At 47.0% G+C, this 27,229-nt stretch overlaps 1 protein-coding gene across 3 annotated transcripts in view; it reads right to left on the bottom strand.

Moving 5' to 3' along the window:
- SF3B1 (splicing factor 3b subunit 1) overlaps positions 1-27,029 on the bottom strand; it is a 236,498-nt gene extending 209,469 nt beyond the window's left edge. For all 3 annotated transcript variants that reach the window (XR_004539704.1, XM_033947227.1, XM_033947231.1), the window contains exons 1-3: positions 26,900-27,029; positions 2,437-2,603; positions 1,286-1,387 (exon numbers count right to left, since the gene is read on the bottom strand). Coding sequence is in view for 2 of the 3 variants with exons in the window: in XM_033947227.1 (XP_033803118.1) it covers positions 1,286-1,387; positions 2,437-2,603; positions 26,900-26,927 (297 nt within the window). In the remaining variant the exon portion in view is untranslated. The remainder of the gene's footprint in view (positions 1-1,285; positions 1,388-2,436; positions 2,604-26,899) is intronic.
- Positions 27,030-27,229: the final 200 nt, after the last annotated feature.

Below are 27,229 nucleotides of genomic sequence, written 5' to 3'. Positions count from 1 at the left end.
ACCCTTCAGCTCCTCTCGCGTGGCCTATCTATCTACCTCCCTCCCTCTTATTTTCGTGGCACGTTACAATGTAATTTGTGCAAGCCGCTGGAGCCTGCGAGCTCTGTCCCTATCCCATTCCCACAAACTATCTCGCTTCTGTGTTCCTATTTTCCCCATTTCTAATATCTCTCCTATGTATCTGCCATTGCCCCCCCCCCCGTGTCCATATACCATCCCCATGGCATGTCCCCTTTATGTCTCTGTCCCTATGCCCCATGCACATAATTTCCCCTCTTTCTGTTACCTTCCTCTGTCCAGAATTCCCCTATCTTCCTCTTCCATACTAGCGTGTCTCTTCTTTTCAACCCCATCTAGCTTCTTTCCCTCTTTCTCCCCCCCCCTGCTTCCAGCATCTGGCTCACCTGCCTGTCTTCCCCTTTCTTTCCTGCTGTGGGTTTCTTTCTTTCCCTCTTCATCCCCTTGGCCCAGAATTTTTTTTCTTTTCACTCCCTCCTTCCTAGTATGAGCCGGGAACAAACGCAATTTCACGGTCTAGCAGCCCCCACCTACCCGATCGCAGCGTTTAGCCAGCTCCCTCCCTCCACCTCACCTTACATTCTGAGTATGCCGGCTTCCTTTTTCCCCAAGCCACACGCGTTTAAAAAGACGCGCACGCGCGGCTGTGCGAGTCCATCAAGCTTCTCCTCTCCTGCAACTTCCTGTTTCCGGTTGCGTCAGAGGAGAAGCTTGATGGACTCGCGCAGCCGCGCGTGCACGGCTTTTTGAACGCGTGCAGCTCAGGAAAATGGAAGCCGGCAAACTCAGAATTTAAGGTGAGGTAGAGGGAAGGAGCTGGCTAAACGCTACGGGCGGGTGGTGGCTGCGGGGACCGCGCAATCCTAAATGCCTCACTGCGGAGACAAGACCATTCACCGCTCCACGGGCGGTGAATGGCCTTGTCCCCGTCCCTGCAGCGACTGTTATTTTTCATTCCCCGTTCCGGCAGGTTAGCCGCGGCTAAACGCGGGTAACACCACCGTGTCATTCTCTATCCCAGAGTGCTTTTAAATTCAATTGTTTCACATATCTCTTTGGTGTACAAATATTTGCTTATGTTGCTCTCGATTCTATCAACTTGAGGACATAACCTCTTGTTCTTGAATTTGGTTTTGTATATATTAACATAATATTTAAATGTCTCATCATATCCCCCGCCTCCCTTTGAATACATAAGTTTAACAAAAGGATATTACTGGGACCTTGTAATATTATGCAAGCCTTTTTCTGCACTATATCTACTCACTTGTTCTGTTGTTTGTGGAATGTCATTAAGCAGTGCCACTGGAGCATGGTAACCTGGCTTCTTCTGCCCAAGCAAGGTTGTAGATGAATCATCATCATCATCCTATTAACATAAAGAATAACCAACACAAGTTATATAAAGTAAACCTTTCCATGAAAACAATTTAGGCAAAAGTAAACAACTCTGCAGCTTAGTAAAAAATAAAAACAAGTGTATCAGAATTTAATAATTCCATTACATACAAAATTGTTAATTGCAGTAGAAATCTAGTAAGAGGAGAAACAAAATTGAGGCCGAGTAAGAAAACCTTATAAAAGCCATAATTCCAGAGAAAGTTAGCCCTCTATTTACCAACATAGGGAGGTAATTATTTAACAGTGCACTTATATAGGTGTCCAGAGGGCACCTAATAGGGTGCATATTTTATAAAGGAAACTAAGCGCCTATTTTTCTTTATAGAATACTAAAAATAACCAAGTGTGTAAACACACACGCACTAGAAACAAGCACTCACACCCGCCATAGTGCTGATCTGTGCACTCCTAAGTTTCAGTGATACACACTAACACAGAATTTAATAAGTTATAAGCGTGCACTCTGCCCATGTGCCACCCACCCATAAAATATGTGCTACCTCAGATAAATGAATATTTACAAAATAGTGCATAGGTATATATCTGGCATGTACGTGTATATGTGCAAATATATGCATATAAATGTTAAGAATACTAGCATATACAAATGTATATTTTAGCATCTGCTTTATAGATTTAACCCATTAATGCCCACATTAGTTTAAAAAAGGCCTTTGGTTTTATTCCCTACTATTATATATATTAGGTAGTAAATATTTAACTGTGCACAGTTCTCTAGCAACTGACTGACAATTACACATACAGTAAATACATTAATTCTGAACCATGATAAAAATGATAGCTTTTATACGACACCTGACAATTAAAACAATATTTCAAAACATTGAAAAGCACTAGGATTAAGTAATCATTGGTCTTTTAAAACAAATTCTAATGCAAGCTCTATATTCATTTAGAGTACTTGATATGCAGGATAGAAAACCAGCTGTACATTCAAAAGAAAACACACCATTCAAAAATGAAATGATCTTCAATAATATCCACTTCAATACTCACATCTTCCTGTTCATTTGCAGCAATAGATGTCACATAGCCAGCAAATCTGCTGTCACTGCCACCATAAATCTCTTGGTCATAATAACCTGTAGAATCAAGGCCCACTCCCTGAGCTTCATCCAAAGCAGCCTTCTTTCCTTGAATTTCCCGAATTTGTGCTTCAATATCTGTGAACGAAAACAATAATTTCAATATATTTTTCAAGCCAAAATAGTAAGAGAATACCGTATTTTCACGCATATAACGCGCGCGTTATACACGATTTTACAAACCGAGTATAACCATGCGCGTTATACAAATTATTTTTTTTAATTATTTATTTATATACTTTCAAATATAATCAATCAAGTGAAACTTGTACAGAAAGCAAGGTCCAAGAAATAAAGAAAAACATCCAACATGACATATACATTCCAATAACAAAGGAGAAAAAAAAAAAATAATTATTCCATCTTAGATCTCGCTCAAGTCCTCATATAAGATCCAAGAAAAAAATTAAACGGAATTTAAGGTAATCAATTAAAAAGGAAAGAACAATTATAGGTGAGACTATGATAAAGCAGTCATCTATTCATCATGAGCTTTCTCCAGCCGTGACAGAGACAGGAATGTTGTCAATTGTGAGGGTTCAAAGAAAACAAACTTATGCAATTTATAATGAACGATACATTTACAAGGATATCGGAGAAAAAAGGTAGCACCCAGGGCAGTAATTGCAGGTCTTAACAATAAAAATTATTTTCTACGCCTCTGTGTGTCCCTGGCCAAATCAGGAAACATTTGAACTTTTAGTCCCAAAAAGTCTTTGTGTTCATTTTTAAAGTATAACTTCAGTAACCATGTTTTATCCAAAGTAAGAGCAACTGAAAGAAGCAAAGTAGCCGGAGTGGCTACTTCCCTATCTGAGGGAAGGCCCTCACCCGACACAAGCCAGCCAGATCGGGACCGGCGTGGGAGCCCTGCTGCGCCCCCCCCCCCCCCGATCCAGCCAGAGGACACTCAATTCAAAAGGGCCCAGCGCCCTCACCCGACACAAGCCAGCCAGATCGGGACCGGCGTGGGAGCCCTGCTCCGCCCCTCCCGATCCAGCCGGAGGACACTCAATTCAAAAGGGCCCAGCGCCCTCACCCGACACAAGCCAGCCAGATCGGGACCGGCGTGGGAGCCCTGCTCCGCCCCCCCCCCGATCCAGCCGGAGGACACACAATAGAAAAGGGCCCAGCGCCCTCACCCGACACAAGCCAGCCAGATCGGGACCGGCGAGGGAGCCCTGCTCCCCCCCCCCCGATCCAGCTGGAGGACACACAATTGAAAAGGACCCAGCGACAACAAAACAAGCAAACATGAAGCTTTTACTGATCCTACTGATATATTTATTAAGCAATAACGTTGGGAACGTTATATCACTCCACCCAAAACTTCACTCCACTCAATACCCGGACACAACCATCAGACTCCTAACTAACCTACAGGAAGAAAGAGTAAATCATATTAAAATAATCACAAGCAACACTAGACCTCACCGTACCTTCAAAAAAAGAACAAGGGAATTAAAACCCATCAAAATCATTACACCCATCATACCCATCCCAACTACCACTCTTCCATGTGCTTACCTCAACACTAGATCAGTAAGAAATAAAGCTTTCCTAATCAAAGACTGGATCATCAACAAGAAGCTAGCCTGCCTCTTTCTAACGGAAACATGGCTACTATCTGAAGAGGATCCAATACTAAACGACCTAATACCAAATAACTATAAAATTCTCATGTTAAACCGTGAAGACAAAAGAGGGGGAGGATTGGCAGTCATCCTCAAGGAAGAACTTGAACTTAAATTAGTAGATTCCAATACAACCAACCAATTAGAAACACTAGCATGCAAAATTAGTAACAAGGATCTAGAAGAATACCTCACCTGCATTCTATTTTATATCCCGCCAAAATGTTGGTCAAAGGCCAGAGAAGACTTCTACGAATTCATTCTACATAACTCAATCACCCCGCCCTACAATATTATAGTAGGAGACGCAAACCTACACTTAGAGAACGAGGACAATCCTGACACAAAAGATTTCAAAAACTTCCTATCCTCACTCAACTACAATCTCCCTTCACCCACACAAACTCACGAAAAAGGCCATCAGTTAGACTTGGTAGCCATGTCCTCAAAAGAAATTCTAAATCCCACTATTTCTATATCCGACGGTATCTGGCACCACGACATCTGGTCCGATCATTTCACCTACTACTTCAACCTAATCTGGAACCAACCAAAAGAAAAAACTCACCCAAAGATAATAAAAAAAGAACATCTCACAAGGGGACACATAAACCCAGAGGAATACTGGGCGCATTACGAATTGTGCGAGGAAATAAACGAAGGGGATGAGTTCTGGGAACAATGGACGAAAACTAGCACATCCATCCTAGACAAAATAGCTCCTAAACGAAACAGAACAAACCACTCAAACAAATATAATAACTGGTTCGACTCTGACCTATTAAAAATGAAACAGTCGGTAAGAAGACTAGAAAGGATCTGGAATAAAACAAGAGAAATATCAGACCGGAATAATTGGAAATCAAACATAAAGGACTACAAACAACTGATAAAAGAAAAAAGAAAAACATTCTACTCATCCAAAATACATACATCTGACATGAGCTCAAAAAGAATCAACACACACGAATTGTTCAACCTGGTTAAAAATTTATTTGATACCACACGCCACATCCAATCCAAACACGACACAAAACTTCCAACAGCAGATGATCTAGCACATCACTTTAACTCAAAAATTGTGAACCTAAATAACAACTGCCCAACAAACAACACATATGGAAATCAAATAACCAACATATATGCAAATGAAATACCAGCGGATATGTTCTGGAACTCCTTTCAGGATCTAGAATGGAGCAACTTCATAAAACTTTACAACAAATATACTAAATCAAACTGCATCCTTGATCCCTGTCCCCCCAATATTATGAAAGCAGCGCCATTAGGCTTCAAACTAACACTGTGGAATAATATGACCAATAACTTCAAAAACAGAAAATTTCTAACGAAAAACGGTCACATTATAATCACCCCAATTCCAAAAAATCATAAACAATCCCTATCATTAGTAACTAACTATAGACCGGTAGCATCCATTCCATTCTTCGTAAAAATAATTGATGACCCAATTGATGGACTACCTTGATCAGTTCTCGCTACTACATGAAACCCAGTCAGGCTTCAGACCTCTGTTTAGCACAGAGACGGTGATCGCAGCTACCCTAGAATACTCACGCAACCTACTCAGCAAGGGACATAATGCCTTAATCATGCAATTTGACATGAGCTCGGCCTTCGACCTGGTGGATCACAAAAAATTGCTACAATGTCTAGACACAATCGGCATCGGAGGTGAAGTACTTGACTGGTTCCGAGGATTCCTCACATCCCGCACCTATCAAGTACGCTTCAACAGCAGCCTCTCTAAAACATGGAGAAACCCATCAGGCGTTCCACAGGGGTCCCCTCTATCCCCACTACTCTTCAACGTCTATATATCTTCACTAGGCATGCAGCTGGCCCAACAGGGTATAAAAGTATTCAGCTACGCAGATGACTTCACAATCATTATCCCATTCAATACTTCTCCCTCCGATATCACCCCCACAGCAACACAAGCACTAAACCTGATGGAACAATGGACCTCAGAATTTAAACTGAAACTCAATTCAGATAAAACTAAATTCTTTATAGCCTCGCCACTCTCAAATATCACGACAAAATCATTACGCATAAACAATCTTAACTACCCCATCCAGCCAACAATGAAGGTACTGGGGGTAATACTAGACCAAGGTCTAACTATGAAAGACCATGTGGACTCCCTAGTCAAAAAAGGGTTCTTCACTCTCTGGAAACTTAGATCCATAAGAGCATACTTCAACGCTTCAGCATTAAGAATACTGGTACAATCCCTAATATTAAGCCACCTTGATTATTGTAACATCACCCACCTGGCAATTTCCCAGAAGCAAATGCAGAGACTACAACTGATACAAAATGCAGCAGTCAGGCTGATTTTCGGGCTGAAGAAGTCCGATCATATAACCCCTTCCTACCGACTCCTGCACTGGCTACCAATGGAGGCACGCACGAAGTTCAAGCTCGTATGTCTATGCTTCAAAGTACTATCAGGTATAGCCCCTAAATACATAACAGACCTCTTCTCATACCCAACCAACAGACATGAGAGAAGATTACACCTGAAATTCGTCTCCCCACCAGCCAGAGGATGCAAATATAAGAGATACCATCAACAACTTCTATCCTATCAAGCAGCCTTATGGGGCAAAGACTTAGCTAAACTAATTACACACACAAACAACTATGGAGAATTCAGGAAACACCTGAAAACATACCTGTTCACAAAATACCTAGGCAACGAACAAGGACAATAACCCCCCTCGTAATCACTCCCCAAATCTGTTCTTGTAAACTGATAACCCCAATCACTAACTTTCAACCTTGTGCAAACCGCAAGGTACTTCACGACCCTACAATACATAACTGTTGTTATTATCATTAATGCTGTTACTATCAAATGTACATTGCAATATTCTTTGCTGTAAACCGCCTAGAAGTCGCAAGATTGTTGGCGGTATATAAGAATAAAGTTATTATTATTATTATTATTATAATAAAGCGGTTATATCCAAAGGTTGTTTAATCACTTCTTGATTCGCTTCTTGAGGATTCTTTTGATCACTAAATTCTTTAACAGGCAAATAATAAGCTTGTGTAAATGGTGGAATAGACGAATTAGGAATTTCAAGTATTTCCACTAAGTAACGTTTAAGCATATCTCTAGGAGTTATTGTAGAGATCCTGGGAAAGTTAATCAATCTAAGATTATTATTTCTTGAAAAATTTTCAAGTGATTCAAGCTTTCTCCTCAAATTAGTATTATCTTTGATTAAAGCCTCCTGTATTAGTTTAAGGGATTTAGTATCTTGGTGTTGAATTTCAAATTGTGATTTAAAGTCACAGGCAATTTTCTGTAATCCTGAAATTTCTTTATCATGTTCTTTAAGCCTTTCTTCCACTTGATTAAATTGAGAGGTTATAGTTTTAGGTATAGTAGCTACCAAGTCCCACAGGGCGTCCAACGTTACTTTCTGGGGTTTTATAAGTTGAGGAAATTTTAAATGTAAAGTCTTATGCTCACCCACTGGCAAGTCTTCCTGCTGCTGTTCAGGCTGAGCCAAACCAGCTCCCACCGACGTTGAAGCCTCAAACTCCATGTTCAAGCTCCCCAGTACAAACTGAGAGTCTGAATCACCATTCCCCAGGTCGGTCTCTGCTGCCTCTGGTAGGGGAAGTGCTCCAGCTCCTGGAAGCTCCCCCTCCCTCGGGGTACTGGCAGTTTGAGGATGCAGGGGAGGTACTCGCGTTTCAGGGCTGAAAGTCACAAGCCCCAAGGAAGTCTGCTGCACGCCGTTCCCCTGCAGCGTCTCTAGCGGGGACAGCCCTGTTTCTGCAGACATGCCTGCATGCGCCGGATAAGCTCCTCGATGCCGCCGGCCGCGGGAGTCCCGAGTCGTCGCGAGGCGCCAGCGACGCTTTTCCCTCTCCGCTTGGGCATCCTCGGTAAGAAATAATTAATTAGAAGAAAAAAATTTGCTAATACGAGAAGGTTGTCAGGAGCAGACTCATGTCCAACCTATGCAGTCGCCATCTTGGATCCATCAAATTTTTTTTTTCAGTGCGATCCGGCATCCCCCCTGCGAACCGGCATCCTCCCCCCCCCCGCTCGCATCATCCCCCCTCCCCCACGATCCTACATCCCCCAGCACCGCAAAGACATCGGTCGCTTACCCGATTGGGCACCGGTACCAGCACCAATGCACAGGACGTGCCAGTGCCCGAAGATCCTCCCTCATTGGGATGGGCTGGGCTGGGCGGTGCTAGGGAGATCCTCCCTCTTCCCTGTGTCGGGCTGGAGTGGGCTTTGAGCATTTGCGCATGCTCAAAGCCTTCTGGTCTCTCTCTCTCCGAGATTCTCAGATTCAGAATCTCAGAGAGAGCGAGACCAGAAGGCTTTGAGCATGCGCAAGTGCTCAAAGCCCAGTCCAGCCCAGCACAGGGAAGAGGGAGGATCTCCCTCGCACCGCCCAGCCCAGCGAGGGAGGATCTTCGGGCACTGGCACTGGCACATCCTGTGCATTGGTGCTGGTGCCCAATTGGGTAAGCGACCGTTGTCTTTGTGGTGCTGGGGGGGATGTAGGATCGCAGGGGGGGGTGACGCGAGTGGAGGGGAGGATGCCGGTTCGCAGGCCAGAAGAGGGAGTAAGCAGGAGTGGCGGGAGGAGGTTATAGCAGCAAGCGCGGTATACGCGTGTGCGTTCTATATAAAAAAAATTTTTACACAAATGGTTTGGACCTGCGCGCTATACGCGTATGCGTGTTCTATGCGTGAAAATACGGTAAATCCTTGTCATTCTTATCTTTTGAAATTTTTTTTTTAAACTCTTCCAAAATATGCCTACATCAAATTTCAACATTACATTCAAAAAAATAAAACACAAGAATTCAAAATGGAAAAGTTTTGGGTTTGGTTTTTTTTTTGTTACAGGAAAAACGTGGACTTCACTGCATGGAGAGGAAACCCAGTGGACCCCACTTATAGGAAAAACATGGACCACTGCATAGAGAGGAAAGCCAGTGGACCCCACTGACTGACTACCTCCATTCCTGGGGCCATGAGAACTTGATCTCTCCTTATACCTCCATCTGTGGAGTTGCCTGAAGAGAAAAGGAGTAGTCATGCAGCAAACTTTGAAAGGCAGGGTGAGCATCTGGATTGGTCTAGTGCCCTAACAGACTAGCCTTACCTGCGTATCTTCTGGCTCAGCAGGAACTTGTCTAACTTTGTCTTGAATACCTGGAGGGTGTTTTCCCCTATAACAGCCTCCGGAAGAGTGTTCCAGTTTTCTACCACTCTCTGAGTGAAGAAGAACTTCCTTACGTTTGTACGGAATCTATCCCCTTTTAACTTTAGAGAGTGCCATCTCATTCTCTCTACCTTGGAGAGAGTAAACAACCTGTCTTTATCTACTAAGTCTATTCCCTTCATTATCTTGAATGTTTCGATCATGTCCCTTCTCAGTCTCCTCTTTTCAAGAGAGAAGAGGCCCACAGTTTCTCTAATCTCTCACTGTACGGCAGCTCCTCCAGTCCCTTTACCATTTTAGTCGCTCTTCTCTGGACCCTTTTGAGTAGTATTGTGTCCTTCATGTATGGCAACCAATGCTGGACGCAGTTTTCCAGGTGGGGCATACCATGGCCCGGTACAGCGGCATGATAACATTCTCCGATCTGTTCATGATCCCCCATCTTAATCATTCCTAGCATTCTGTTCGCTCTTTTTGCCGCCGCCGCACATTGCGCAGACAGCTTCATTGACTTGTCCTTCCTCCCGTTATCCCACTCTTTTGGAATTCCTCAAACCCACACTCCACCAGACTCTCCCAAAAACTGAAACTATCATTCCCCTCTATAAAAGTTATATCCCGCACAGGAAAACTTGGAACATCCCTCCCCTTTAGAACCACAGAACTCTGGAACAACCTCTCATCCCCGCTCAGAAATTCAAGCTCCTTCCAATCCTTCCGCAAACACTTGAAAACTTGGCTCTTTTCAAAAATCTAATCACCTCCCGTTCTCCAGTATCCTGTCCCTCTCTATCTCCTTAGTCCCTCTCCTATATCCCCTCATTGTAGTTCCTCTCCTCTTAACTCTGTAAACCGTACCGAGCTCTGCGCTGCGGAGATGGCGCGGTATACAAACCCAAGGTTTAGTTTAGTTTAGAAAGAAGAGAAACAGAAAAAAAGAAAGGGAGCATGAAGAGAGAAAGAAAGAAAGGGCAGGGAGAGAGAAAGAAAAAGTCGGGGGAGGGAATGAGGTCTGGAGGAGAGAAAGCATACAGGCTGAAAGAAGGGAAGAAAGATTGGATACAGTCAGAAGAAGAAAGTGCAACCAGAGACTCATGAAATCACCAAACAAGGTAGGAAAAATAATTTTATTTTAAATTTAGTGATCAAAATGTGTCTGAATTTATATCTGCTGTCTATATTTTACACTATGGTCCCCTTTTACTAAACCGCAAGTGTTTTTTTAGCGCAGAGAGCCTATGAGCGTTGAGAGCAGCGCTGGGCATTCAGCGCAGCTCCCTGTGCTAAAAACTGATATCGTGGTTTAGTAAAAAGGGAGGGGGTGTATATTTGTCTATTTTTCTATGGTTGTTACTGAGGTGACAGTGCATAGAGTCATCTGCCTTGACCTCTTTGAAAAAAACCCGGAATAGGAATGTTAATTAATATTTTCTATGCGTACAGTGTGCTTTGTGTTTTTTTAAAATTTTATTGTTGGTAGATCATTTTGACTTGGTCATTTTAAAAGTAGCTCGCAAGCCCAAAAAGTGTAGGCACCCCTGCTCTAGAACATCGCTCCTTAGTTTTATCAAGTGGTGCAGTGAGGGGCCAGTACTTTACATCTTATCACCTCATTCTTTCTTTTTTCTCCTCATGTACAGCACGGTTCTTTATTCTAAGCAGCTCTGGCACTAACAGTACTACGGGTGCCTTATGCTACTTTCACTACCACTTGCAATCAGGTTCGGCATTTTAGCATGGTTTTGGTTTTTTATTTAGTTTTTCACCAGTATTTTCATTTATTTATTAAAGCAGCCTTTTTTAACAGCCCGATGCCCCTCCCCTATCAATGTGCATTCAATTCACTGCCGACACTTTTTTGGCGCCTCTTTCAACAGATCAAATATCATAGCCCCACTGTCGCGTGTTCACATTTATTCTGCGTACGAGTTTATCTCATCAGTGCAGGGACCTTTTCGAAGTCCATTTTACTCTCCCTTTTTTACTTTCCCGAGTGCTGTGGTTTTATTCTTTGGTTTTAAAAGAAGCTCATTTGAACAATAATTTAGATCTTTCCCAGGTTTCACTTTTCATCTACCCGGTCGGCTTGTCTTTGAGCTACTATTGGCTTATGTTTTCAAGATACACCCTGTATTATCAGCTGTTCATTTCCCATAGGTTTACTTTTGCCTTGTTTAGGTCTATATAGTCTAGGCATACTGTTTGTAACCAGACATCATTTTAAGTATGTATATGCCCTATTTTAGGGGGAGGGGGTAAGTTCTTTTAGCATGTTATTTCATTAATTCTGAGTTTGGAGTTACAATATGTTGTTCTTGGTTTTTAGTTTACACATTATTTATTCTATTCTATGACATGTTCGCATCGCAATTTTACTCAAAAGTATAAATAGGTATCCATATTTCCATTCAAGTTTCATCACGGTGCTCTGGTTTTGGCTCCAGTATTTGTCACTTTCGTCCACCAAGTCTGGCTATCCGTTACTGTCTCATATTTTAAAGACTCACTCGTTATAATTAGCGGTGATCCACACGTCTCTTCATAATGGACACGTCTGATTTTAGCATTTGGATCTTAGTACTATGGGTTTGGTCTTTTCTGGTTTCCTTTCTATAGTCTGCTTTTCGTCTGGAGTCTTTTGAGTTTAGAATTACATTTTATGACATATTTTTGTGGTTATAATTGTATGACATGCAGGGCTGTGGAGTCAGAGTTGGAGTCGAGGAGTCGGAGTCGGAGGAAATTTCGGTTACCTGGAGTCGGAGTCAGAAGTACAAAAAACTGAGGAGTCGGAACACTTATCTACTGACTCCATTTTTTAACTTGGCATACCAATCACGAGCAATTCTTTCAGCTATAGCACCCACTATATACACAGCACAAATGTTGCGAGCAGCTTCTGCGGTCTTAGAACCTTCATTAAAAGCAAAAAGAAGATGGTGTCGAAAATGCTCATTTCTCTCAACTTGACATTCCATTTTAACGATCTGAAAATTAACCAGTGCTGTGGAGTCGGAGGAAATTTCGGGTACCTGGAGTCGGAACTGAGGAGTCGGAACATTTATCTACCGACTCCACAGCCCTGATGACATGTCTAAATCGGTCAAGTTATCCATTCTTTGTCCCCTCATACAGTGGCAGGCCGCCCCGGATGCCAGCCCTAGGGGGGGGGGGTACACAGCCGACGGCTGGATCCAGAACCTTCCGAGTTGCTCTAAATGGCACCTGCATCTCAGCGCAGCTGCCGTACTTATTCCAAAGCAGAGTCAGCAGCCGCACTGAAGTGCAGAAAGATCCCGCGATGACTGCATTTGCCGCCTCTGCCTCCGGAAGACGTAAGTGATGTCGGAAGGGGTGGGCCGGCAGCTGCAGTCATTGAGGAACCTTGCCGCAACTCCCTGCGTCTGCCGGCCCACCCCCTCCAACGTCACTTTCATCTTCCAGAGGCAGAGGCAATAGACATCATGGGACCTTGCTGGTTTGGAAGGAGAGAGGAGCATAGAAGGGTGGTGGAGGGAGAAAAAGGGGGTCAGGGTGGTGGAAGGAGAGAAAGGGGGCAGATGCTGATGGAATTGGTGTGCAGAGAAAGCACAGTTACTTACCGTAACAGGTGTTATCCAGGGACAGAAGGCATATATTCTCACATGTGGGTGACGTCATCTACGGAGCCCCGATGCGGACAGCTTTTTCAAGCAAACTTGATTGAAGATTTAAAGTTTGCTCTACTGCTCCACGCATGCGTGCCTTCCTGCTCCACTAGAGGGCGCATCTCCCCCTCGTGGTCTCCAGTTCACTTAACCAGCAAAGAAGCCAACCTCGGGGAGGCGGGCAGGTTGTGAGAATATATGCCTACTGTCCCTGGATAACACCTGTTACGGTAAGTAACTGTGCTTTATCCCAGGACAAGCAGGCATGATATTCTCACATGTGGGTGACCTCCAAGCTAACTGAAAAGGGGTGGAGGGAAGTTGGCAATTTAAGCCAATAAATTACGCAATACCGATTGGCCGAAACGGCCATCGCTCCTGGACAATGTGTCCAGGCAGTAGTGGGAGGTGAAAGTATGAACCGAAGACCACGTGGCAGCCTTGCAGATTTCCTCAATGGGTGTGGACCGGAGGAAGGCTACAGAGGCTGCCATCGCTCGGACTTTATGTCCCGTTACTCGACCATGCAGCGCGAGACCAGCCTGAGCGTAGCAAAAAGAAATACAAGCAGCTAACCAGTTGGACAAGGTGCGCTTGGAAACTGGGCGACCCGGTCGATTAGGGTCGAAGGACAAAAACAATTGTGGGACTGTCCGATGAGACTGAGTGCGTTGGAGGTAAAAGGCCAACGCTCTCTTACAGTCAAGCGTGTGTAGCGCCGTCTCTCCGGGGTGAGAGTGGGGCTTGGGGAAAAAAACTGGCAAGACGATGGACTGGTTGAGATGAAAATCAGACACCACTTTAGGCAAGAACTTAGGGTTAGTGCGGAGGACCACCTTGTCATGATGGAATACCGTGAAAGGTGGGTCCGCCACCAGCGCCTGTAGCTCGCTAACTCGCCGAGCGGAAGTAAGTGCGAGCAGGAAGATCACCTTCCAAGTGAGGAATTTCAGATGGCATTTGTCTAATGGCTCAAAAGGGGGTTTCATGAGTTGAGCCAGGACCACATTCAGATCCCAAACCACCGGGGGAGGTTTGAGGGGAGGGTGGACATTCAAAAGACCTTTCATGAAACGAGAAACTAAGGGATGGAGTGAAAGGGCTTTTCCTTCCAGGGGTTGATGGAAGGCAGCAATTGCACTAAGATGTACCCGAATGGAGTTGGTCTTCAGGCCGGAGTGAGAAAGATGGAGCAAATACTCCAGGACCAAGGGGACCGGGACCGACACCGGGTCCTGGTCGTGCGATGAGCACCAGGACGAGAATCTGGTCCACTTTTGGGAATAGCAGGTTCTAGTCGAGGCCTTCCTCGAGGCTTCCAGTATTTCCTTGACTGATTGCGACACAGGGAGAGAAGTCAGGGGGAGAGAAACCAAGCATTCAGATGAAGAGACTGAAGATTTGGATGCAACAGCGAACCCTGGCTCTGTGATAGCAGAGAGGGAAACAGAGGCAGAGGTAGTGGATCTCTGGTACTGAGTTGAAGTAGAAGGGAAAACCAAGGCTGGCGTGGCCACCGAGGAGCAATCAAGATCATAGTGGCTCGCACCGGTTTGAGATGGACCAGCGTCCGCAGAATCAGAGGAAAAGGCGGAAACGCGTATAGAAACCTTCCCTCCCAATCTAGGAGGAAGGCGTCGGCCTCGAGGCGGTCCAGGGAGTACATCCGGGAGCAGAATTGAGGGAGTTTGTGGTTGAGGGGGGAGGCGAACAGATCTATTTGAGGAGTCCCCCACTTCTCAAACACCTGTCGTAAGGTTTGAGCGTGCAGCGACCACTCGTGTGGCTGGAGAAGGCGGCTGAGTCTGTCTGCCAGGCAGTTTCGCTCTCATTGTATGTACACCGCTCGAAGGAAGATGTTGTTGGAGATCGCCCACTTCTAGAGACGCAGGGCTTCCTGACAGAGGGCCCGAGACCCCGTCCCCCCTTGCTTGTTTACGTAGTACATTGCTACCTGGTTGTCGGTTCGGACGAGAACCACCCAGTCGTGGAGCAGATGTTGAAAAGCCACAGCGGCGAGATAGATGGCCCGAAGCTCCAGCACGTTGATGTGGCAGCGGCGGTCCTCTGTTGACATCCCCTGAGTGCGTAGGCCATCCAGGTGAGCTCCCCAAGCGTACTCCGACGAATCCGTGGTGAGTACCTTGCTGTGTGGAGCGGCGAGAAAAAGTAAACCTTTGGATAGATTTGAAGAGTCTGCCCACCAGAGGAGCAATCGTTGCAAGGAAGGAGTCACTGTCACGGGACGGTCGATTGGGTCCCGGTCCTGACGCCATTGGGAGGCCAGGGTCCATTGAGGGATCCTCAGGTGGAGGCGGGCGAAGGGTATGACGTGGACGGTAGAGGCCATGTGGCCCAGAAGAGTCATCATCTGCCGAGCTGATACCGAGGTCAGCAGCGAAATCCTTCGGCTCAGACTTACTAACGCCTCTTGACGTGGAAGGGGAAGGAAGGAGCGGAGTCGAACCGTATCCAGCACTGCCCCGATGAACTGTAAGGACTGAGAGGGGCGCAGCTGGGATTTTGGGAAGTTTACCTCGAACCCCAGACCTTGAAGGAAAATAATAGTCTGTCGGGTCGCTGAGATAACCCCCTCCCTGGACGGGGCTTTGATCAGCCAGTCGTCTAGGTAGGGGAATACCTGGAGGCCCTGCGCGCGTAAGGCAGCTGCGACCACCACGAGGCACTTCGTGAAGACTCGGGGTGACGACGCCAGGCCAAAGGGGACGACTCGGTATTGTAGGTGCAGGTCCCCCACCTGGAAGCGCAGGTACTTGCGGTGAGCAGGGTGCACTGGAACATGTGTGTAGGCTTCCTTCAGATCGAGGGAGAAGAGCCAATCGCCCTCGTCGATGAGAGGGTAGAGAATCGGTAGGGAAAGCATCCGGAACTTTTCCCGCACCAGAAATTTGTTGAGTCGCCTCAAGTCTAGAATTGGGCGCAGGTCTCCCGTCTTCTTTGGTACCAGGAAGTAACGGGAGTAGAACCCTTTCCCCCGTTGGTCGGGGGGAACCACCTCCACTGCCCGTAGGCGAAGCAATTCTCGAGCTTCTGAGAGAAGGAGGGGTAACTGAGTTCGGTTGGGAGGGCACGCTCTTGGAGGATTGTCTGGAGGGTTTTCCCGAAAGTTGAGAGAGTATCCTGATGAGATCACGCCAAGGACCCATGCGTCCGACGTGACTTGTTCCCAGCGCGGGTAGAAGGCTCTGAGGCGTCCCCCGATGGGAAGGAGGCCTGAGGCTGTGGCGGAGGGGGTCAGCCCCCATCCGCTTATCCCGTCAAAAGGACGGGGATGGTTTGGCGGTCGCAGGCGGTTGGGACTTGGGCAGAACCCGATGGTGAGCTTGCGGGCGTCTGGGTGGAGGCCGTGAGAAGGCAGGGGTAGACTTTTGAGGGTAGCGGCGAGGAGGGGCCCTGAACGGCCTGGACGTTGGCGGTTTTGGTTTTTGCCGAACGAGGGAGGCAAACGAGCGTTCGTGCTCTGAAAGGCGTTTCGTAGCTGCCTCGATAGTGTCATCAAAAAGTTCTTTGCCCACGCAGGGGAGGTTAGCCAACCGGTCCTGTAAGTTGGGGTCCATGTCGACAAGGCGTAACCAGGCTAGGCGGCGCATGGCGATAGCGAAGGCTGCCACTCTGGAGGAAAGTTCGAAGCCATCATAGGCTGCGTGAAATAAATGGAGGTGTAGGTTGGAGAAGACCTCCAGGAGCAGGTTAAAGGCTCCTTGGCGTGAGGCCGGCAGGACGGTCGCAAAGGCTCCCAACAGTCCAATGAGATGTTTCAAGTAGGACGTGAAGGTGAAAGTGTAACTTTGTACCCTAGAGGCCATCATAGAGTTCTGGTACAGTCTTCTGTCGAACTTGTCCAGGGTCCTGCCCTCTCGACCTGGGGGGACCGCCGCTGAGACCCGGGAGGGGTGAGCCTTTTTCAGGGAAGATTCTACCAACAGCGACTGGTGGGAGAGCTGTGGTTGCTCAAAACCTGGGTATGGTACTGTACGGTACTTGGACTCCATTTTGGAGGGGACAGCTGTTACCATATAGGGGGTCTCCAGATTCCTGAAGAAAGCCTGTTGGAGTACCTGATTGGGCGGTAAGCGAAGGGACTCTCTGGGCGGTGACGGTAAATCTAGTTCCGCCAGGTACTCTTTAGAGTATCTTGAGTCGGACTGGAGGTCTAAGTCCAGAGCGTGGCCCATGTCCTGGACAAAGCGAGTGAAGGAGGGGACGAGACGTTCCCGGGGCCCCGTGTGGGGACGGTGAACGAGACCTCCGTTGGGCGGAGAAGGACGGGGAGGCTTCCCTCGAGTATCGAGGTTCATGCTCTGACCCGTGCTCCGAGACGGGGAAACACTGTGGCAGTGTTCCGGGGTCGAGGACCTACGTCGTCTCGAGGAGCCCCTCTGAGACGATGCCGGGGTACGGGGTACCGATCGATGTCGAATCGGTGACCTCGACCTGGACTCCCTCGGCGAAAGCCTGGGACCTCGGCTCGGAGCCCCGGTCCGAGGGGGAGTTAGGAGGATGTGAGGGTTGGAGAGTGATAACTCAGTCACCTTCAGCGGTCCTGTACGGGGCGTCGGTGAACGGCCTCGTAGTGTGGGAGAACTCCAGGCCTTCTTAGAGGTACGGCGGTTTGAGGTTTCGGTCATTTTAGCGCGACGCTTTGCCCCACGGCGGTCCGAGGAGGGAGAGCATCTCGGGGAGGAATCCAAGGAGGATGGAATGCGGCGAAGCTGGCGCACTTTGCCCCGAAGTGGCTCGACACGAGGCTCAGGCTGGTCCAGCGCACGCGAGGTCGATTGTAGATGGGCAAGTGCAGCGGACAGCTCCGACGAGATCATCGCCCGGAGCAGGTCCTGGAAAACGGGCACGGACAGCATCGAGGGCATGTCCGATGCCTCGGTGCACTCCACCGGGGGCGACCTCATATCAGAGTATTCCCGTGCGGTGGAGGCACGGCCCAAAGGCTTAGAAGGCTTCGCCGGGGCTGAAAGCATGGGGCTTCCACCATGCGTCGCCGGTGTCCCCGAGGCTGGCTTCTTCGCTGGTGCGGAACCTGAAGAAGGAAGAGGAGACTTACTCGGGGCCGAGGCTTTTTGCTGTCTCGAGGTCTTTGGGGTCGAGTCTCGAGGTGGTGCCGAGGTATTCGGGGCCGAGGTCAAGGCCGGGGTCGACCTCGAGGCCGAGGTAGAGGGTTGGTCGGCGGTGAAAAGGCCCGGTTCGACGAAGGGCCCGGTTCTGAAAAGTAGCGCATTGGGGGCAGGAGTCGGTTGGATGGACGGCCCCCAGGCAGAGGATGCACCGGCGATGCGGGTCTGTGATGGAAAGAAGCTGCTCGCACCGGGTGCACTTTTTAAAGCCGGTCAAAGGCCGGGACATAGAAAAACGAAACTGGCCGAGGCCAAAGTAGCCACGCGGCCGCAGCGACCCGGAAGCCTCCGGGTCAAAAAGAAGCAGGAACAGATAAAAAATTAAATAAAAAACGCGCACAGCGACTAAATCACTAAAACAAGAAAAAAATTGCAGTGCTAGAAGGCAGTTGGGGCAGAGCCTAAAAATACACGTCTTCTAGGCTCAGCGGAAAAATTTGAACTGGAGACCACGAGGGGGGATGCGCCCTCTAGTGGAGCAGGAAGGCACGCATGCGTGGAGCAGCAGAGCAAACTTTAAATCTTCAATCAAGTTTGCTTGAAAAAGCTGTCCGCATTGGGGCTCCGTAGATGACGTCACCCACATGTGAGAATATCATGCCTGCTTGTCCGGGGATAAAGGAGAGAGAGACATAAGGGGGAAGGATACCGGATGGTACTGGGTTGGAGGGAAAGAAAGGGGGCAGATGCTGATGGAAGTGGGGGGAAGGGAGAGGAGAGAGTGAAATGCCAGACCATGGGGGTGTGGAAGAGGGAAGGGAAGAAGAGGAGAGAGATGCCAGACCATTGGAGGAGGGAAGGGAAGAAGATGGATGCCAGAATACTAGGGGTGAAGGGAGAGATGGAAGGGGAATACAAGGAGAAAAGATGCCATTTAGAAGGGGCAGAGAGAGGGTAGACAGTGGATGAAAGGAAGAGAGTGACAAGACTATGAGGAAAGCAGAAACCAGAGAATACAATGTAGAAAAAAATTATATTTATTTATTTTTTTGCTTTAGGGGAGATGCATCGCTGTTTCTGTGGTGTTGCATTGTATGCAAAGTCCAGCTTCTTAGTGGTTCAATTTAACCTTTGTCTACGTTTTTCTATTTTATCCCCCCTTTTACAAAACTGTAGAGCGTTTTTTTAGCATCGGCCATGGTGGTAATTGCTCAGAATTCTATGAGAGTCTGAGCTGTTACCACCATGGCTAAAAACCCACATTACAGTTTTGTAAAAGGGAGAGGGGTTAGTTTGTGATTACATATTCCATACTAGGCGAAGGTGTTTTCTGTGTATTTGAAAGACATGGTTTTCAGTTAGGATTGACTGTGTAGGCTTGATCTGTACTAGTTTGGCTTGTTTAGTTTTACAATTGGTGTATTGATGTTGTACTGCTCAGTGCAGTATGTAAGATGCTGCCTTTTCCTAGGTACACTCTTGTGTGATGTGTGGATTATTACTAAAAATTATGTTTTTCATACAGATGGGAGGGGGGTGTCAAAAAATGATGAGCCTCGGGTGTCACATATGCTAGATACACCACTGCCTTCATAGTTTATATCTAATCCACAAGCCTGCTTTTAGGACCTACAGGGTATGTATCCCTCTGATTCATGACAATTTCACTTCTCATGTTATCTTATCCATTCTTTTTATTATACAACTGCCCAGATAAGCATCATTATTTGACGTGATTGGACCTTGAAAACTAGAAATTTTTTCCAGCCATGAAAAACATGTATTTAGTGTGCCACAAAAAACATTTGCCTTAGTGTGCCGCAGTTATAAAAGTTTGAGAAACGCTGCTCTATACCATTTGAAAGAGGTCAAATATCTAATTATTCACTTCTAGAATTGGATACTTCTTAAATTTAATAAAAAATTATGGAACAAGTGTCAAACCTTAAGAAAGGCAGTCATATTGAGCATTGGAAAATAACTAATAATAATTAACTAATACAAATAGTACACATTTAGGGCTCCTTTTACTAAGCTACGATAGTGGTTTTACTGCGTGCTTAGCTCGCGCAGAATTGCCACACGTGCTAGACGCTAACGCCAGCATTGAGCTGGCATTAGTTCTAGCCGTGTAGTGCGGCAATTCTGCATGCGCTAAAAACACTATTGCAGCTTAGTAAAAGGAGCCCTTAATTTTCCCCACCACAAAATTTCCCCATCCTGCCCCACCAGGCTACATTTTCATGCCACCCGGCTGGAAAAAATTTCTGGGGAGAACACGGAACTGGTTCGATGGCATGGAGAAGAAGCAGAGCTTAAGCTTCCTGAAGAAGAAGGGTGGTCTAGGAAGAATTGGAAGGATACTCTCTTGGAGAAAACTCTGGTGGAACCTGAGTGAAATGAAGAGAGTATCCTTCCCTGATGATGGTCAGCACCCAGAGGTCGGATGTAATTGTCATCCATCTCCTATAGGGGGAAGAGAAGTCAGAGACAGAACGATGGAGGTTATGCTCTGTTGTAAACAGTCAAAAAGGCTGTGAAGCCTTGGTGCAGCAGAAGGTTGAGATTTTTGTTGCTTCTGAGGCTGCTGTTTCTTAGGAGAAGGGCGAGTGTAAGGAGCCGCCCTTGGAGCAAAATGCCTCTGGTAAATAGGAGGACGTGTAGACTTGACAGGAGTTAGCTTGGGCTTAGGTCTGACAATAGAAGCAAAAGATTTTTCATGTTCAGACAACTTCTTGGTGGCTGCCTCGATAGATTCATCAAAGAGGTCATTGCCTGCACAAGGAATATTAGCCAAGCGATCCTGAAGATTAGGGTCCTTGTCAATAGTACGAAGCCAGGCAAGGCGACGCATTGCTACAGAGCAAGCAGCCGCCCAGGCAGACAACTCGAAGGCATCATAAGACGACTGAAGGAGATGTAATCTGAGTTGGGATAGAGAAGCAATGACTTTTATTGAAATTCAAAGTGTTTTGAGTATCCAAATAACTCAAAAATTTAGGTACAAGAGTTATGAGGAACTCAAAATAAGTAATAAAATAAAAATTATAATTAAGGACTTTAGAGGACATCATAGAATTTTGATAGATACGACGTCCAAATTTGTCCAGTTTTCCCTTCCAGGAGGAACAGTGGCATAAACCTTGGAAGGATGGGACCTCTTTAAGGTTGACTCCACAAGCAGGGATTGATGAGATAACTGTGAGTTGTCAAACCCTTTGCGATGGAGAGTTTTATACCTAGAGTCCAATTTGCCTGGAACAGCTGGAATGGTATAAGGGGTCTCCAGGCATCTGGCAAAAGTCTGAGACAAAAGCTTGTGAAGAGAGAGCTTAAGTGACTCTGCCGGAGGTTGAGGAAGATGCATGACTTCAAGATACTCCTTAGAGTATTTGGAACCAGCATCTAATTGAAGATCCAAGTCAACAACCATCGGACGAAGAAAAGATGAAAAAGATTGCTGACCCGCCAATGCTTTGCCTCGAGAAGGTCGTTGAGGCAGCCTGGGTCGAAGATGAAGCTTCGGCAGGAAAAAAGGCATCAAAAGAATATGGAGACTTGGATGGAGCAATCGAAACCGCTGAATCCTCGAGGTGTGGAATTGGAGACCTCGATCAAGGAGTCGGCGGTCTAGTAGGAGTAGATCGAGGCTTAGTTGAAGACAGACATTCTTTAGAACTATGCCTGGAAGTATGCCTCGATGAAGGCCTCGATCCTTGGTGAGAATGGTGCTTGGAAGCAGATCTCGAAGATCGAGGAGATTTCGCCTCGGAGACAGAAGCAGCCGATGCCACCAAGGAATGGATAGGACTGGAGGCTGTGGATCAAAGCTCCAGAGGCTTGATGGAGGAACCTTGATGCACTCCCAAAGACTCTGCTCCTTGTATAGAGTGTGAGGATTCCTGCCGAGGCACTTGCAAAAAATCTGCTCCTTGCTTCACGTGCTTGGATGCCAGACCAGACACTCGCAGAGACTCTGCACCCTGTAAAGAGTGTGCAAGCTCAGACTGAGGCAAAGGAAGAGGCTCGACCTCGCGGGAGTCTGCAGAATGCCCAGGCTGGATGAGAGGAAGAAGCTTCGGTCCCATATTAGTGAGGAACTGAATAAATTGTTTCTCCAACATGGTCTGGAAAGAAGCAGACAAGGATGGATCCGCGTCTGAAACCGGACCACCTACTTTGGCTGGAGGTTCCACAGAGGCATGAAAATGTGCTTCGACTTAGAAGTCTTAGGCACCTTAAGCACCACCACTGGAACTTTCTGCTGAGCTATTTGATCTGAGGATACAGGTCGTCGAGGAGAGAGCCCCTGCAAACGACGAAGGTCTGATGAGGCTTGAGGTGGAAGCAGTAGAAGCAGGAGTCTCGGTCGAAGGTGAGGCCGAGGTCGCCTTCGAAGTTAAGGGATCGGAGGAAGAATCCATCCCGAAGAGCTTCTCCACCAAAAGACGACGACATTTACGGCTCAAGGTTGAAGAGTAGCATAGCGCTCGCACGACTTCGGTTGATGATCCGGCCCAAGGCACTTGAGGCACCAACGGTGTGGGTCCGTGAGGGAAATCGCACGTTGGCACTGGCTACATTTCTTGAAGCCCGTTGCTGGCCGGGACTTAGGAGAAAAAACTACCGCAAAATCAAAGCCTCTGGGCTGCGGCCGAGCGGCCTGCCCCGGCAGCTGAACGGAAGAAAGTAAAATATTTTTTTAAAAAATTTTAAAGAAAGAAAAGGAAAAACAGCAATTTGTGAAGAAAAAAACGCAAACCACAATGTAGAGAAGGCACGAAGTTAAAACGCAGAGAGTCAGAGATGGACTTCTTGGCTCCGCGGAAAACTGAAAAGACGCGCCCTATGCTGTGCGGGAAGGCACTCGCACATGTGCGGTGCGGTCAACTCAAAACTTCTAGTTTCTTCAAGCAAGTCTGCTTGCCAGCTTCCGCATCCGGGCTCCGCTGATGACGTCACCCATATGTGGGCACCGCCGAGGATATTGTCTGCCCACCCATACGCCAAAGCCACCGCCAGGGTTCCCTCCTTCCTGCCCACCCACCGGAGATCCCTTCTTCCTTCCTGCCCGCCAAAGCCGCCGCAATGGATCCCTCCTTCCTGCCCGCCGAAGCCACCGCGATGGATCCCTCCTTCCTGCCCGCCAAAGCTAGCTACTGAAACTTCTCCTCTGACGCAACCAGAAATAGGAAGTTGCGTCAGATGAGAAGTTTCGGGCAGCCACACACGACTTGAGAAAAAGGCTCAGGCCACGCAACTTGAGAAAAAGGCTCAGGCTGCTCGGAAACAATGAAAATTACCAGCAAAGGTGAGGGGAAGGAAGGGAGGAAATGAGATGCCCGGACCGCAGCAATCAGGAGGGGCCTGCTGGACTGCACAAAGTGAAGTGGAGAGAAAGGGGGAGGGGTGAAAGGAACAGACGCTGAAGGGAAATAGGGAGGAGAGAGTGAGAAGACGCTGAAGGAAAGTGGGGAGGGGAGCACCTACTGGATAAAAGAGAGGGGGGATAAAAGAGAGAGGGGAGCACCTACTGGATAAAAGAGAGAGGGGAGCACCTACTGGATAAAAGGAGGGGATAAAGGAAAAAGGGCACATGCTGGATGGGGGAAGACAGATACCAGATCTGAGGAGAGGAAAGGAGATGATGCTAAAAACCACCTGGGGGAGGGAAGGAAAGATAGAAGGGAAGACGACAGATGCCAGACTATGGGGGAGTGGAGGGAAGAAGATGGGTGCCAGATCAATATGGGGGGGGGGCTAGAGAAGTGTTGGATGTGACAGTAGAGGGGTTAGGAGAGATGTCTGGATCTCTCCAGACAGATGGACAGTGAGAGAGAGGAGGAGACATATTTGCCAATAGGGGTGGAGGAGAGAGGAAGAAAAGTTGGACTCATGGAGGGACAGAGAGCGATGTTGGTTGGGGAAGGGAATGAGGTCCGTGTGCAGAAGGCAAAAAGAAATAAATATTGGATGCACAGTCAGAAGGAAGTGCAACCAGAAACTCATGAAATCACCAGACAATAAAGGTAGGAAAAATTATTTTATTTTCAATTTAGTGAAATTTATCAGTTTTGCGAATTTATTGCTGCTGTCTATATTTTGCACTATATTTTTCTGTAGTGTTACTGAGGCGACATTGCATATTTTAGTCATCTGTCTTGACATTTTTGGGAAAAAAACCTCCAAATATAAATGATGAACATTTTATGTGGGTACAGTGTGCTTTGTGGGGTTTTTTTAAATTTGTAGATATTATTATGTATTAATAAGATTATATTGTGTATATGAAAAATGGATAGAAGAAATTGCATTACTATTATAGGGGTGGAGTCAGGGGCAAAGCCTGGGAAGGTCTAGGGCGGAGCCTAGGTGAGGTACTCGGCTGATATTTGTTAGACTTAGGGCTCCTTTTACAAAGCCGCACTAGGGCCTTAACACACGGTATAGCGCTTGCTAAATTGCCGCACGCGCTAACCACTACGCCTCCTTTTGAGCAGGCAGTAGATTTCCGGCTAGCACGCGCTAATCCAGTGCGTGTGATAAAACCACTAGCGCGGCTTTGTAAAAGGACCCCTTGGTGGGTATTTGGCTTGAAGAAGTTGAGAAACACTGGTGTAGTGTAGCAACCTAAGGATTTGTGTATCCTGTTTTTCTAGTGCAATAGGTATGTCATTCACGGCAGTAGGGTATTCTCCCCACACTTGGAAGCTATGCAGAAGGAATCCACTATAGGTTTTCAATTCTTCTTCCTTCTACTAAGGGCTCTGCTGATTCCTTCAGTTTTTCCTTCTGGATCATTCCGTGTCTTGTGATTTCAAGAGTCTCTGGTTTAACTTCCTTCTGCATGCTTCCTGTCCTCCAGACCTCATTCCCTTTTCCAACCAACAGCTCTCTGTCCTCCATGAGTCTAACTTTTCTTCCTCTCTTCTTCACCCCTATTGGCAACATTTCTCCCTCTCAATGTCCATTGGTTTTTCTCTTATTCCCTCCCTTGCTGCAAAGGGTGTGGGGAAAGAGAGAGAGATCCAGGGTGCATCTCTCCCACCCCTCTACTGCCACATCCACAATTTCTCCCCCTCTCATCCCCCGCATCATGTGCAGCATTTTTCACCACTGCCCACCAGCCCCATGTCCATTTCTTCTTCTATCACCCCTCTCTAGCACAATGCCACATCTCTATCACCATATCCAACATTTCTCCCTCTTCTCCTTCTATTCCCTATGCATCTCTACCTCACTCCTCTCTATGCCCAATTTTCCTCTCATTCACACACTCACGCTCAACAATTCTCCCTTTCTGTTCCCTATGTCCCAAGTTAATGCCCTTTTCTGTGTCCCATGTTCATGCCCTTCCTTCTGTGTCCCATGCCCCTCTCTTCCAGCCTTTGTCCCAAAATCATGCCCTTCCCTAAATTAGCTCCTTCTTCCCCCTCTTTTCTCACTTTGTGCAGATCATGTCCCCTCTCTTCCTTACTTGCTCCTTCCAGGGTCATCCAAATGGGCTGCTCCTTCTGCCTTCAGTGCACTTATTACAGCAACGCACGAGCAGCAGCTCACATGCTGCACATGGATGACCCATAAGGCTGATGTCGGAGAGGTTTCCAGGTCAGCCATGTGCAGCATTAAAGAGCCGCTGACGTGTCCCTGCAACAAGTGCTGCTGAAGGCAGGAAGGAACAGCCCACCTGGAAGGATAACTGGAATCCCCCACTAACCCGCAACATCACCTTCTGGTTTGTCTTCGGTGGAGGGGGGCAATCAGGAAGAGGGCATGGGATCCTCAGTGGTGGTCATTAAAGAGGAAGGGGGCGGTAGACCCACACAGTGCCATGTATCCCAAACAAGCAGCTCGCATACCCCTAAAGGTATGCATACTGCGTATTGAGAAACAATGATATAGAAGAATGGTGAACTGTACATGTTTATGAATTTTGCTTTAAGTAATGGAGTAACAATTAAAATTAACTCACAGTAGACAAGTACAATTATATTTTCTTCCAGCACCTTATCAAAACAAAGCAGGTTAAAAAAGCAACAACAAAACGACATTATGGCTCCAAGGTGAATGCCAACATGTTAAGAGAGACTTAACTCATTATATAAACCTTCCACTATGGCAACTGTAACAAACCTTGATTTTTTATTTAAAGTACTAAATTAGTCTTAGTTTAAAAGAAAAAGCGTTCCCGAAAACTAGTGTACGACCCCAATCTCCGCTAGTAAAAATCTGAAATCCAAACATAAACAAAGAGCCTGAAGCAACACACGCTTAGAATACAAGCATTTTTTGCTGATAAAAATCAACCCCACTGCACCGACGATGAATTTTAATATCCGCCACGTTTAACCAAGGATCAAAATGTAATCTTTTGTAGCTTTCGAGTTCAAGACACATTGCGAGAAGGCAAAAAAACCACAACCACGGCGTTATTTATCTGCCTCCCTCCTCCTCCTCCATTCCCCACCCCCTCCCCCGAGCTCGAGAAGCCGCATTCCCTTTTCTCATCAGGGTCTGTAGAAGAAGCCCGTCCAGCTAACTTCAAACATCTCCTCCACTCCTACCAACCTACTCGCGGATCCGAATTCACAACGAGATTAGCACAGCCGCCATTACATATAACCGCGGCCCAGTTCTGCCCCCTTAATCCTACTTCCTCTTCCCCTAACACCCGGCACGGAGCAGTCCCAGTATCTCCAACACCGAGTACATTGCGGACACAAACAGAAACCCACGTCAAACACCATCCCTCTCCCCCCTGCCTCTCACCTTCGTGGGTCTTGGCTATCTTCGCCATTTTGTCGAGCGTAACTGCAACACAGCTCCAAGAGCCAGCGATTTCCGCTGGCAGAAGCGAAGGTGGCGCAGGCGCATTCGGCTCTCAACCACTGGTCTGGAGTGCGCTTGCGCGGTGGCGCTTTCTATAAATGCTCTCGTCGAGGTTCGGTTGTTGTTAAAGGCTGTTGTTGATAATCAGCTGTTTCGTCTCTGCTCTCCTGTGTTCTGCCTTTGGGAATTCCCACCCACTAACGAAAGAATCAACCTGATTTTTACACGAATGTATTGTTATTTTAAATGCTATTTTAACTGATATTTTAT

Source organism: Geotrypetes seraphini, chromosome 5 (assembly GCF_902459505.1).
Source record: "Geotrypetes seraphini chromosome 5, aGeoSer1.1, whole genome shotgun sequence".
Taxonomy (NCBI): domain Eukaryota; kingdom Metazoa; phylum Chordata; class Amphibia; order Gymnophiona; family Dermophiidae; genus Geotrypetes; species Geotrypetes seraphini.
This window is presented reverse-complemented; position numbering and strand designations above follow the sequence as displayed.